General features: G+C 35.2%; 1 protein-coding gene across 4 annotated transcripts in view; it reads left to right on the top strand.

The window, feature by feature from the left end:
• Positions 1-1,003: 1,003 nt before the first annotated feature.
• The window catches only part of GABRG1 (gamma-aminobutyric acid type A receptor subunit gamma1), a 74,813-nt gene continuing 61,509 nt past the window's right edge, over positions 1,004-14,307 (top strand). For 2 of the 4 annotated variants that reach the window (XM_004607999.2, XM_055138909.1), the window contains exon 1: positions 1,004-1,227. In XM_004607999.2, coding sequence (XP_004608056.1) covers positions 1,124-1,227 — 104 coding nt within the window. In that variant the 5' untranslated portion in view covers positions 1,004-1,123. The remainder of the gene's footprint in view (positions 1,228-14,307) is intronic. The other 2 variants (XM_055138910.1, XM_055138911.1) reach the window with 2 other exon arrangements.

The following is a 14,307-nucleotide window of genomic DNA, read 5'->3' as shown; positions in this document are numbered from 1 at the left end:
GTGAAGTAAAAATTTCAGAAGGCAGATAGCAGAAGATGGCTGGGCAGAGTAAGCCTGCTTCTGACACACCACTATCTTTGCCTGTACAGTTGTTCAAGCTGCCGGAGGCTTTCTGGTTGCCATGGCAACTGCTGGGCTCTGCTGCAAACTCAAAGCAGAGCCTCTGAAGTTAGGTACCAACACTGAAGCTCAGCGACAAACACAAAGGCAACTGGGGAGAAGAAAAGAGAACAAGATTAGCCACGTAATAAGTCTAAAACTGCTACTGTTGATTTTTTAAATGGGAATTTTATTATTATTATCATTAATAGTATTATTATTATTTATTTATTTTTGTTAACTGAGACAGGTCTTTCCTGGCATTAATCATCAGTATTATATTCTGACTGGGGATGGGAGGGCAGTAAGAGACCACATACCCTCTCATTCATAAAGGTTGCAGTAGAAGGAAACGTGATTACCAGGAATGTGCCTTGCTGGCTCATTCATTCATTCAATTGTTCAGTTAACATTTCCGGAGATCTCATTTGTGCTTAAGGCAGCGTGCCAAGTGTGGCTTCTGCTTAGAGAAATAAGATACTGCCTTCACTTTCGAAATTTGCAAAAAATTAACATACTTCGTGAGTCTGGAGCAAATCAGTTAGGCACTGCTGACTTCGCAGGGGTCTTAACTGGAAGACTCGGGAGCCCAGAGCCCTAGGAGAAAGGGGCAGTGGCTCTTTGAAGCAGAGGCAGGCAAGAGGAAAGAGCAGTGAATAGCGGGAGGCTGCCTTTCTTTTCCAGGGAGGGACACTGTGAAGGCCACTCAAACGTTTCTCTGCTGTTGCGAGGGTGAAGAGGTTTGTTTTTCGTTTAGAAAAACGGAGCCCTTTTCCCTACTGGGCTCGGAGTCTAGTAGGAAAAGCCCCGCCTTTCTGAGCTGCTGATTGGCCCGATTATTTTTCAAGATAATTTATGCCAGCATCCTCTCGGTTTGATTGGCTGGTTTTCTTAATTCCTTTGGGAGCTGCATCCTACCTGGTTAGGAGGTGTATTGCCTTCCCACACCCTGGCCTCTCGTACTCATCCGATTGTAGGGAGAGGAAGTCTTGGCTTGGGGAACTGGGCGAGTAAAGCGACCCAGATGGGTACTTGGAAACCTTTTCTTTGCTCCCCCTTTCTTCCGTGGAATCAAAGTAGAGGAGTAAGATTGATGCTCTTGTTACTGGCTTTGCATTTGGGAAACTGGTGAGTAAATTAAAGGACTTTTAACTATTCTTTGATATCTGCCCTTTTTCCTCTCAGGACTCTCACTTAAAAAAAAATCATTCTAAGTTATAAGAAATTTGAATTGCTTAAGCACATACGTTTGCGATATTTGCCATTGGTTTAATTTCTTTAATTAGACCTTATTTTTTTTTTAGGTAGAATGATATTGTCCTATTTGTGAAGCGTGAAGGTTAGTTAAAATGATTTTAACCTGAAGCTGAATAGAAACTAATAAAGGTTCTGTTACTGGAATTGCAGACGGGAGTAGAAATAATTTTGCTACTGAATTTTACAAATAACTCTCACTGATGAACTTTATTTATAATTCTACATTTTAAAGACCAAGTTATTTTAGAAACTTTTCACACAGCATGATGCTTTTCTATATTCTATTGCTGTTTTCCTTCCTCCTTTTAAAATATGAATATTCTGGACAAGCAAAAAACTTTTCCAACAAGAATGAGTACAACATCATTCAGGGTTGAAAGTGTGTTATATTTAAGAAGAAATTACTTGAATAAAAAAGAAGAAGAAGAAATCACTTCTGAACAAGCTTTGAATCTTTTTAAATTTAATTGGTTATTGCAAATACATTAAAATTGTAGTGTGAAGGTACGTCCTGATTATGGTGTGTATATGTGAGTGTGTGTTTGTGAGAGAGAGAAAGAGAAAAGAGATATTAGAAACCTAAGGCTCTAAGATTTGGGCTATATGCCTTTCAATAAAACTTTGAAAGGTATCATTCTGGTAGAAAAAAGCAAAATCTTTAAGTATTGTACCGCACTATAGGAAAAGTAACTGATAACTAAAATAAAAATATATTAAGACATAGATAATATATAGATTTTAGACATAATACCTACACATGTCAGGTAAACATGTTTTATATAATTACACTTGTAAATTGTATTTTTTATTGTATTCTTGCTGAAAACTAACGAGGAAAATATATCACTATGTAGATGGAAACATGGTTGTAACATTATTTGCATTATTATATTGATTATGCTTAATTTTGTATATAGTTAAAATATTTTCCCCTTACCTAGGCTAGACTGTATTTCTCTCTGAAAATAGAGAATGAATGAAGAGAGTAATATACTTAAAAGAAAATGCTTTGTACTGCATGCCTTTTGAAAGTCTTGTAGTTTTTATTTATTTACTCTTTTCCCCTTAGAAACATAAATATTGTGCATGGACACAAACATTATTTGTCAGTCATTTCTTATATATATTGTATCATAATGACTTCATTGAATGTTATAAAATTATTGATGACATTTTGTAGATCAATTCTAGTGCTCTCATGCATATTCATGTATTATAAAATAGTCTGTGTTTTTATAAGTAAAACCAGAGTTACTTAGTGTTTCTCTGATATAACAACCTGTCTGCTCCTTCTCCTTATAAGTGCAAGTTTTTCTGCTGATGTAATAGTAAAGATGCATAGTAAAAAAAAGACACATAACTTTTCAAAGACATTTCTGTTTTAATTTATTTTTTCTTTTTGAGGATATTTACAGTATTAAGAATGCAATGATCTAGAACTCTCTTCAGGTTGTTGGGAACTGGAGGTATATATGATGTAGAGTGTAGAGATGAACTCTGGAAATCTGGAAACAATTTTGTGTGTGAAAGGTCCTTCACCTCTCTGTGGTCCTTCACCTCCCTGCACACTGTAGTGTTTTCATACAGAAAATGTCATAAAATGGCACTAAAATATCTTCTAGTTTTTACATTCAATATGTTCCCTTTTTTACTGAAATATAAAACTAGTGTAATGGCTATTCTATTGGATTTCCTTTGTAGTTTTCAAGAAAAAATAATTGTAACTAAGAATATCATGTGTGTTTATTTTTGAGCCTATATCTGATGAGTACGAGAGAGGTATTGTGCAGTTATAATAGATAAATTTTTGTCTTCTGTCTATGGAAAAGCTAAATTAACCTGTAAATAAATAATGAAAAATGGAAACTATATATTGTTGCTACCAGCTTATGAGAGCTTATGACTTTAGTTTGTAAATTGCTGCAGTTGAGAACTCTTTGTCTTTTCTGTTACAGATGTGATGTCAATATGTTTGTAAAATTTAAATGCCTATTTCTCCTTCTTTTCATCATTACTTGGAGGGTAACTAGCCACAGGTGATTCTGCTTGTGAAAAATTTGATGTCATATAATGGGTTTCTAATATAAATCTTCAAAGTCATCTACTTTGGGATTTATTAATTAGGAAGCTATTATTTCTTATATGTAATCAGAAAGAATACATTGTTTCTTCAATAATTTCTATGAAGAGCACAGAACTAGTATATTAATTAATATACTCTAAATTATTAATTGATTTCTACTAATATAATTAAAAGCTGTAGTCATGGTACTTATGTTACAGTCTCCATGATGCTCTATGATATCTTAACTGTTGGTTAAAATTTCTTGGGCTTGGATTGATTTACTTTTAATGTTGAAAAAATTAATTACAATGTTTCTAAAAATTATCTGAAAATTTCTGTAATTTGAAATTTTCTAAAAAATAATATACAATGAGTTTTAAACTAAGCTTATTTAACTACAGTAATATTTTCAGAAAGTTCAAGGGAGACAACCATTTTTTTCTCTTAGGACAATCATGGGCCAGAGCAATAATCCAGCAGGTAGGGTGCTTGCCTTGCACATGGCTAACCTGGATCCAGATTCTATCCCATCACCCGATATGATCTCCAGACGCTGATAGGATTTATTTCTGAGCACAGAGCCAGGAGTAAACCCTGAGCACCACTAGGTGTGGGGGCAAAACAAAACAAAAAAGTCAATTGTATAAATTAGTAATCATACAATTTATTATTTTGATACTTAGATAAATTTGCTTTATAAAGTATATGTTTCATGTAATTTTATTGACAATTTTTATGGAGATATTTGTCAATGAATGATTTTTTAAAAAATTTATTGAATCACCATGAGATCATTACCAGCTTTCATGTTTGGGTTACAATCACACAATGATCAAACCCCCATCCCTCCACCAGTGCACATTCCCCACCAACAATATCCCTGATATACCCCCCTCTTTCTCACCCTCAACCTGCCTCCATGGCAGACAATATTCCCCATACTGTCTCTCCACTTTTGGGCATTATGACTTGCAACACAGACACTGAGCGGTCATGAAGTTTGATCCATTATTTACTTTTGGCATGCATCACCCATCCCGACTGATTCCTCCAGCCATCATTTTCTTAGTGATCCCTTCTCTATTCCATCTGCCTTCTCTCTGCTCATGAAGCAGTCTTCCAGCTATGGGGTGCTCCTGGCTCTTGTTTCTACTATCCTTGGGTATCAGCCTCATGTGATGTTATTCTCTACTCCACAAATGAGTGCAGTCCTTCTATGTCTGTCCCTCTCTTTCTGACTCATTTCACTTAGGATGATACTCTCCATGTACACCTACACAATGGAAAACTATGCTGCTGTTAAGAGAGAGGAAGTCATGAATGATTTTTAAATGTATTTTGAGGTATAATTTTCTAGGGAAATAATAAAGACAGCTATGAAAACTTTAGGACAAACCGAGTGTTGATAATCCAGCATACTTAAATGTTCAAGAAAGGGATGGGAGAAAATGAAGGTGAAATTAAAATGAAATTGTTGTAATTGATAACTGTGACAAGGAAGGTGATGTTCTAAAGGTGGTCCACTAGAAGTGTGGAAAGTTTTAAAAAGGGAGACTGCTAGAAGAAGCAAGGGGAAATGCAAATGATTGTAATTACAGGCTCACGAAGACAATTCACATATTATTTATATATGTTCCTGGACATAAGTGAGAAATCTGGACTTCACTAGCAAATGTGATTTCTAAGTTCAATGTCATTGTTCCCTATAAATAAAAACACACATTTGAATTTAGAAGTCCTTATTTGTAAAAAGTTGAATTGTCATTTTCTGTTTCAAATTGTTTTAAGATCAAGAGTAAAAAATAACATTAAGAAGATTGTACATAAACTTTTTTCTGGAAAAAAGACATAATAGCAGTCCTAATGTAGAATAACGGAATTGTAATATCATACATCTTAAGATAGTTATAAGTCAAGTAAAGTACTTGGATCCTAATGTGTTATTAAGTATTTTGGGAGTTTGAAAGACATTATTTTATTAATAAGTAACACTTATTTAGTAATACTATGCACCATACCCAATGAAATAGGCAGGGTTTACGGTAGTGATTAGATTCGGCATGGATACAACCCAAATAAAATTTATACTATGTGCCACTTCTAAGACTGAAGTTAAAGTAAGAACACATTCATAATTCAAAATATAGAAGATTTTAAATTTCTGAGAAGAGACTGCGGAAGAAACAGATCATAATCAAGTTAAGATAATTAGAGAGCCAAAAGTTTTGCCAGCAATATGTATGTTATAGGGAAATTGTCTTCAAAATTTTAGGTACAAACTTTAGCCTCGAGGAAAATTCTTAGCCACACTATCAAGCAAATGTGAAGGGAAATATACCACTTCTACATTGCTATCATCTCCATTTTTGAGTAGGCAAACTAGAACAGTGTGTTTTGGAAACTTGCTTAAGGTCATCTTGTTTTTCATTGCTTAATCCAAGATTCAAATAAATTTAATATGCCCAGGGTTCTGTATTTTTTTTAATTGAATCACTGTGAGATAGCACTGTTGTTCATTGTTCATCGATTTGCTTGAGCGAGCACCAGTAACATCTCCATTGTGAGACTTTTTACTGTTTTTGGCATATTGAATATGCCACAGGTAGCTTGCCAGGTTCTGCCGTGCAGGCGAGATACTCTTGGTAGCTTGCTGGGCTCTCCTAGAGGGATGGATGAATCAAACCCAGGTCAGCTGCATGCAAGGCAAACACCTTATCCGCTGTGCTATCACTCCAGTCCCACTGTGAGATACACAGTCACAAATATGTTAGGTTTCAATCATACAATGTCCCGATAACCAACCATCTTTCCACCAGTGTACATCTTCTTCCACCAAAGTCCCCAGTGTCTCTGTCAGTGTCTCTGTCTCTTTCTTTCTCACTCTCTCTCTCTCTCTCTCTCTCTTATTCTCTCTCTCTCTTATTCTCTCTCTCTCTCTTATGCCTTTCGGACATTATGGTTTGCAATACAGAAACTGAGAGGTTATCATATGTGTTCCTTGATCTACTTTCAGCTTGCAGTTCTTATCCAGAGAGATTGTTTCCAACTCTCATTGTCACAGTGGTTGCTTCTCTATCCCAACTGCCTTCTCCTTTAGCACCTGAGACAGGCCTCCAGCTGTGAACCAATCCTCCTGGCCCGTTTGTACTGTCCTGGATATTAGTCTAACATAGCAAAATGGGTAGGGCGTTTGCCTTGCACACAGCCAACCCTGGTTCGATTCCTCAATCCCTCTCAGAGAGCCCGGCAAGCTACTGTGAGTATCCCGCCTGCACGGCAGAGCCTGGCAAGCCGCCCGTTGCGTATTCATTATGCCAAAAACAGTAACAACAAGTCTCACAATGGATATGTTACTGGTGCCCGCTTGAGCAAATTGATGAATAACAGGACAACAGTTGCAGACACTGCTTTTTTCCTTCATATCCCGTGAATGAGGGCGATCATTTTATGCCTGTCCCTCTCCTGACTCTTTTCTTCAGCAAGATACTCTCCATGTCCATTCAATTATAAGTGAATTTCTTAACTTCATTTTTTCTAATAGCCGCATAGTATTCCATTGTGTAGATTTGCCATAGATTTTTTAACTAATCATCTGTTCTTGTGCATTCAGATTGTTCCCAGGTTTCTGGCTATTGTGAATAGTGCTGCAATGAACATAGAAGTGCAGATGGCATTTCTGCTCTGTGTTTTTGGGGCCTGTGGGGTATATTCCCAGAATTGTTATTGCTGGATCATATGGAAGTTCAATTTCTAGTTTTTTGAAGAATGCCCATAATTGAGCTCTGCATTCCAAACCACTGCAAAATTCACATTTAAATTCAATATAAATCAAAGCAATTAAAATATCCACTGTAATATTTCCTGGGGATGCAAAAAAGCACAGTAGAAATGACATATGCCTTATAAGTTTATTGCAGCAATGTTCACAATAGCCAGAATCTGGAAACAACACAACAGATGACTGGTTAAAGAAACTTTGGTACATCTACACTATGGAATGCTATGCAGCTGTTAGGAATGATGAAATTATAAAATTCGCTTATAAGTGGATGGACATGGAATGTATCATGATAAGTGAAATGAATCAGAAAGAACAGGACAGACATAGAATGACTGGATTCATTTTTGGAATATAAAATAACATAATATGAGACCAACACCTAAGGACAGTAGAGATAAGAGCTAGGAGGATTGCTCTACAGTTTGAAAACCTGCCTCATGTTCTGGGCAAAACACAGTTGGATAGAGAAGGGACCACTAAGTCAGTGATGGTTGGAGGGATTGCTTGGGATAGGAGACGTGTGCTGAAAGAAGACTATCGTTCAGGCATGATGACTTCTCACTATCTGTACTGCAAACCATAATGCCCAAAAGCAGAGAGAGTGTAAGAAGGAAAATGCCTATCTCAGAGGCAGGGGTTATGATGGGTTGAGTGTGGCAAAAAAGGAAACTGGGAACATTGGTGCTGGAAAATGCACACCAGTGGAGGGATGAGTGTTCAATCATTGTAAGACTGAAACTTAATCATCAATGCTCTGTAACTATATCTCATGGTGATTCAATAAAATAAATAAATAAATAAATAAATAAAATATCCATTGGTGAAGTAAAAAAATAACACAACTAGGTCTCTGATGGGATGGGAAAAAATTATGGATAGCCAAGTTTCTGTTTATGGACTCATTGACAGACAAGAAGAAGTAGAATAATCAGCTGGGTGCCCATTATATAATCTATGGAATACGTGTAGCTTAGACTCATTATTTTACAGAAAACTAATAGGGCATACTTAAAAATACTGAATAGAATAAAGACTTAAGAACAAGAATTTGGGATTTGATAAATTGTTGAGAAATCAGATATATATTTACTTATTCATTGAAGATGTGATTATATAAGCGAATTTATTACATATAAGTGTAACACACCATAATGAAGTGGAAAATGCAAAAAAAATGTAATTTTCCTTTCAATTTATAAAAGCCTTCTATGAATATCTACCAGTGGAACTTAGCAAAATTCTTAAAATTGTTAAAATTGTTAAAATTCTAAAATTCTTAAACACCTTGAACAACAGTAGGTTTGGCCCACAAACAAACAATAAAAAGAAAATATTTCCCTTGATAACTTTTGTGCAATGTATATAAGATTGGTTTGTGACAGTATAAATGCTAGATGCATAGAACAGAAGGCAGAGTGGCTATCCCCAGTGAGATTTAACTCTAGTAGTATATTATGTTAAGATGATTTACTAAACCAGTAAAGTCAATAGAATGCTTTAAGTGTTCCGCAGAATTCAACTAGGGAAAAATAATTGAGTATTTTAGTTGTTATGGTGTTAGTAAAAGGTGCAGTGGGGAGGGAGGGTAGGTGTAAGAGGTGGGAGAAAGGAGAGAGAATGTAAAATTGAGAACAATACTATTCTATATCAAGAGATATGCTCTCAGTTTGGTAGATTTTTGAAGAGCAAGTTTCTATATCTTTTAAAAAATTAATGCTATAAAGTTGTTCACAATAATTTATTGCATTCAATATTTCAGCACCAGTCCCATCACTATTACACCTTCCCACCGGCATTATTTCAAATTTTTTCCCTACTATCCAAGCCTGCCCCAAAGGCAGACACTAAATAATTTATTTTGTATTGCTTATTATGAATCACTGTATCACTGCCATCCCATTGCTCATTGATTTGCTCTAGTGGGCACCAGTAATGTCTCCATTGTGAGACTTGTTATTGTTTTTGGCATATGGAATACATCACAGGTAGCTTGCCAGTCTCTGCCGTGCAGGCGGGACATTCTCAGTAGCTTGCTGGGCTCTCCAAGAGGGACAGAGGAATCGAACCCAGGTAGGCCACATGTAAGGCAAACGACCTACCCGCTGTGCTATCACTCCAGTCCCTTTTTATTTGTAAAAAGGATTATGAATAATCCACTAAAAATGATTTCCCCCAAAAAAACGTTTCCGTAGAGGAAAGTGTGTGAAAATTGTTGTATCTCACCTTGGTACCAGTAAGCCCCTGCATGACTTAATAAGTTCTTACAGGTTAAACCTTGTGTGCTAACATATATGTATACTTATATATATATATATATACACACATATGTATATATATATATTTAATCAAGATCAGTTGCCTTCTACTTTACACCCATCCAATATGGTGTGCTATGCTTGGTATATCAGTGGCATTAAGTATGAGATGTCATGGCCACATGCTCAAGGAATTGTAAAAGTTTAAACACAGTGCTAGCACCAGAGTTAAATTTTTAACTGGATGTTGACTTTGGGGTCTGGAGGCATCTTGCAGTGTTTTGCTCTCTCATAAATTTTATTTGTGATTCTGTGGATCATGGCCATCAATGAGCTTATATGGAACCCAGAGACAATTTGTGGGAGTGACTGCTAGGTACTTGAGAGCTCAGGGAGATGGGGGAGGGTACTGAATCCTTACTAGGTGCAAGCCTGGATGTTTCCGTCACGAATCCCGCATATTTGGATTTTTCAGTGGACTCATTCTCATGCATGAGAGGCTTGTCCTGAGTGTGAAGATCAGCTGTGAACATAGTGGAGAATTAGAGTCTGGTGTTGGCGGCTGTGGGGTTTTGTTGTGGCAAGGGGAAGGACTCACCTGACCCCCTCCAAGGTACCCTGGAGAGAGTCAGGCTGGCTCAGGAAGAGGAGGCATCTCTTTAGTGTGTTGCTCTCTTCTGAAATTTATTTGTAAGTCTCAGATTTCTATATTTTTTCAGTCTTGCTTTACTTTGGTAGTCAACATTTGCCTTTAAAAGAGCAACATTTGGGCTGGAGCAATAGCACAGCGGGTAGAGCGTTTGCCTTGCACATGGCTGACCCAGGTTCATTTCCCAGCATCCCCTGAGCACCTCGAGGAGTAATTCCTGAGTGCATGAGCTAGGAGTAACCCCTGTGCATTGCCGGGTGTTACCCAAAAAGCAAAATAAATAAATAAAATATAATAAAATGAAAGCAATATTCTACTAAATGTTATTTGATTGCATTTAATGGTGAATTACTGAACTGTAGGAATCTTTTCCTCCTTGATGAAGTTTATTTGGAGAATTCATATTTACCATCAGTCTTAGACAAATATATAAAATGACAAATATATTGAAAGACACAGTAAGAAAGAGGCATATAAAAGCAAACATTTGCTGTAGGCTCTAGCATGTGCTTTGTCAGTCAGAAAGTCTAAGATTAGAATAAAATTATTTAATATGTATGCTGTAATATTGGTGTGATCAAGGTGATGCTGTGTATATTAGAATGCTTTGACATTCGAATTAAGAGTATATTAGAATAATAGTCATGATCATAGATAGATTTCAAGGACTTTTGCTTTTTTTGCACAATTTGTAAATGGATTGATATCAGGCTGTTATATTTTCAACCATCCTAAATGTATATAATTTTTAGAGTGATTTCCCAATGTGTATGTATGGGGGAAAAATGAACTTTTCTACATAAGAGCTATATACTTTAGCATAAAATATCCATATTGGCTTTACAAACTTTAGAGTTACTATACATCTGTGTTCTAAGAGTTTGTTGTAAGAATAATATATTATTCTGTACAGGTGTTTTTTTGAGTGGTACTTAGTGGTGCCATTGCCTTAGTAACAGCTCTTTTTTTGTAAACCTATCAAATTGCCCTCACTGAACTCCAGTAGAGTGAGAGTATGTATATTTTGTTGTTTCTGTTCTACTCATTCTCTCTTTGAGGTAAACAGTTTGTGCTAATGAAAATATGTTTTTGTTCATTCTATGAACACAAGACTTTGTAAAAACGTGCATCTTTCTACATTAAGTGAACTTAATACTTATTTTCTTGTGCTATTTACTTTAAGATATTTTGGTATGCTTTATAATTTAATACTCATCTCTGTGAATTTTAGCAGTCTTGCATAATTTATCATAAAGATTGGAACATGAAAGACTTGGATAATATGAACGTTACCGACTTATATTTTCATCAGTCAGATTTATCTTTTGTGTATTTTTAGGAATTCAGCTCGAACAATGGAGAATTGGCATGCACTTTAGTAAACATGAGGGTTCTTTTCTAGTCTTAAAAGAAAGAAATGAAGAAATATCAGTGGAAATGATCTCGGAAGGAAACAAAATTTCTGGGAATTACTACCCCAATGAAAACTTTGTTGAACTCATGACTCATAATTGTTTTTAGAGAAGAGAAATGGTCTGCTAAATTAATTTTTAAAATGACTTAACTTGGCAAAATATATCACGTCATTAATAGTTTTTGTTGTTTTATTTAGGGTCAATCATAAAACTATGAAAATATCATATTTGCAGCCAAAGATTTAAGAAAAACAACTAAATTTTCTTTAAAATCTTTTTATCCAAACTCTTTAGTAAAAACATAAAACTACTCAAATTAATTTTTCCTTTTTGAAGATTAAGGTGATATTATATCATATTATTTTATCACATATTTTAGGTATATGTACTGCCTTAATAAATGGATATTTTAAAAGCCTCTTCTACTATCAATTATGTTTTTTCTCATTGGATAATGGAATTATTAATCCTTATGAAAAACCTAGCCATATCAAACTGTATTTAGTGGATTTAGATATTACCAGACCCTTTTTCAAAAACTATCAACAAAGTTCTATCATAGATAGTGAATGCTATTTTTTTCCTAATCTTGATGTAAACTGAATTAGTCAATGCATCCTATTTTATCAAAAAAGATTAAAAAATTGTGATGGGTGCATATCATATGCTATAATTTTTTGCATCAATACTTTCTTATTTCAAATTGTTAAGCATTTAATGTATAATTCTACTTCTCTTCTATTCTATACCCACCAAATTTTTGAAATTTTGTGGCCTGAGTGTCAGTATCGGAGAAAATGCACTTGCCTTGTGTGTAACTTACATGAGTTCAATACCTGGCTCTGCACAGTTTCTCCAGCTCCACCAGGAGTGACATCTGGGTCAGAGCCACATAACTGAGCACTACTACTAAAGCAATATTTAGTCCTTAAGACAACATGTTGAATAGATATCTCTGCCCTCAGACACCTCAAAAATTAGAAATATGAAGTTTTTGAGGTAAAGAATTTAGACCATGGCCAGAGAGATAGTACAATAGGTAGTGTGTATCTACTGAATTCAGCCGGCCCAGGTTTGATCCGTGACACCCCATATGGTCCCTTGGAACCACCAGGAGTGACTCCTGAGCATAAAGCCATGAGTAAGCCCTAAGTACTGCTGGGTGTGGATCAATACCACCACCTCAGTTTAGACCTTGCTTTTCTTTGTTTCCTTAAAAATTTAAATAGTTTATTCATACAGATATAATTTTTACAGAAATGCATGTATAAATATAGATATAACAAAAATTCTTGATCATATAATCTAAGTAACAAGTTCACAGACTATCCACGTTTTAAAATTACCTTACAGTTTGGCACCTTCAGTTTCAGAATTCTTATAAGTTCTAATAAGTATGTGATATGAGGTTTTCACACATATTTTCTTTATAAATAAAATATAAAACCTTTAGATTTAGTTAGAATCATAGATATTGCTCTACATTATATATACTTACATACTATATTATATTACATATATATATAGTACTTGTACATTTAGTTTTACCTTCTTTTCATGGTTATCTTGTATTATGTATTAAGGAGAATCTTATCCTGCTAAAATATTTTATAATATAATCTTCCCTGATTTATAGATATTGCTTTTGTGTGCACATATAAATATATGCATGCCTTTAATTTTTATATTTTATCAATATTTTCCAAATGACTAACCATAAATTAATGTCCTTTAAATGGTTATAAAAGTGACACATCTTGTGATGGAGAGGTATGGCATCTGTCTATATCTCCACAGAGACAACAATATACTGCATCAGGAGACTCGAACAATCAACCTACAACAGTGTGGCTGTCAGGGAGGTACACTGGGGGGTGGGAGGGAACCTGTGGACACTGGTAGAGGCAAGTCAACATTGGTGGTGAGTTTAGTGCTGGAGCATTGAACTCCTGAAATTTAACTGTAAGAAATATGTAAACCACAGTAAATTAGTAGTTAAAAACAACCTTAATGTAAATAAAAATTAAAAATGTTTAAATGACACATCTATTTTGCCATCAGTACTGAATTGATAAAGTTTGTATATTACTTATAAATAAATAAATATTATTTACAAATATCTAAATTTTTATTGTCAACAGAATGAAATTATAATTTGTTAAATTTTAAATTTAACTTGCTTGGTTACAAGTGAAGGTTGGCAAATTTTATTTATTTACTGACACTTTTTTTTATAACTTCACAGATGTGTATGTGCGTGTGTTGGGGTGGGGAATGGGGGTGTGATGTAGGGAACTGAACCAAAGACTGCATAAATGCATAGAATATGCTCTACCTCTGAGCGGCATATCCAGCTTCTTTTCTAAATTCATATGTAACAGTTATGCTGTGCAACTCTTTAAAATGATCAACTTTGTAGTTCTTTTTTATTTAGTCTCTAGGGTAGCCATTTCTTTCCCTTCCCTTCTTTTATCTCCCCTCCTCTTTCTTTTTCTTCTCTCTCTCTCTCTCTCTCTCTCTCTCTCTCTCTCTCTCTCTCTCTCTCTCTTTTAGCTTTGGGGTCACACAGAGCTATTCTCAGGGCTTAGCTCTGGTTTTGAGTTTAGGGATCACGATTGACTCCTAATAGGGTCAGGCTCTTACAAGGCAAGAAACCAGCTCCCTGTATTCTATCTCCAGCTATTCAGCCTGCTCTGTGCCCCCCATTTTGGTCTTTCTATTTTTTTTTCTTGATTTGCTTATAGGTTTCTGGAAAGATCATTTTATCTCAAAGACTGAAGAAGATT

The sequence above is a fragment of the Sorex araneus genome, chromosome 5, assembly GCF_027595985.1.
Source record: "Sorex araneus isolate mSorAra2 chromosome 5, mSorAra2.pri, whole genome shotgun sequence".
Classification (NCBI taxonomy): domain Eukaryota; kingdom Metazoa; phylum Chordata; class Mammalia; order Eulipotyphla; family Soricidae; genus Sorex; species Sorex araneus.
The sequence above is the reverse complement of the archived record's forward strand: the minus strand, read 5'-3'. Positions and strand labels throughout refer to the sequence as shown.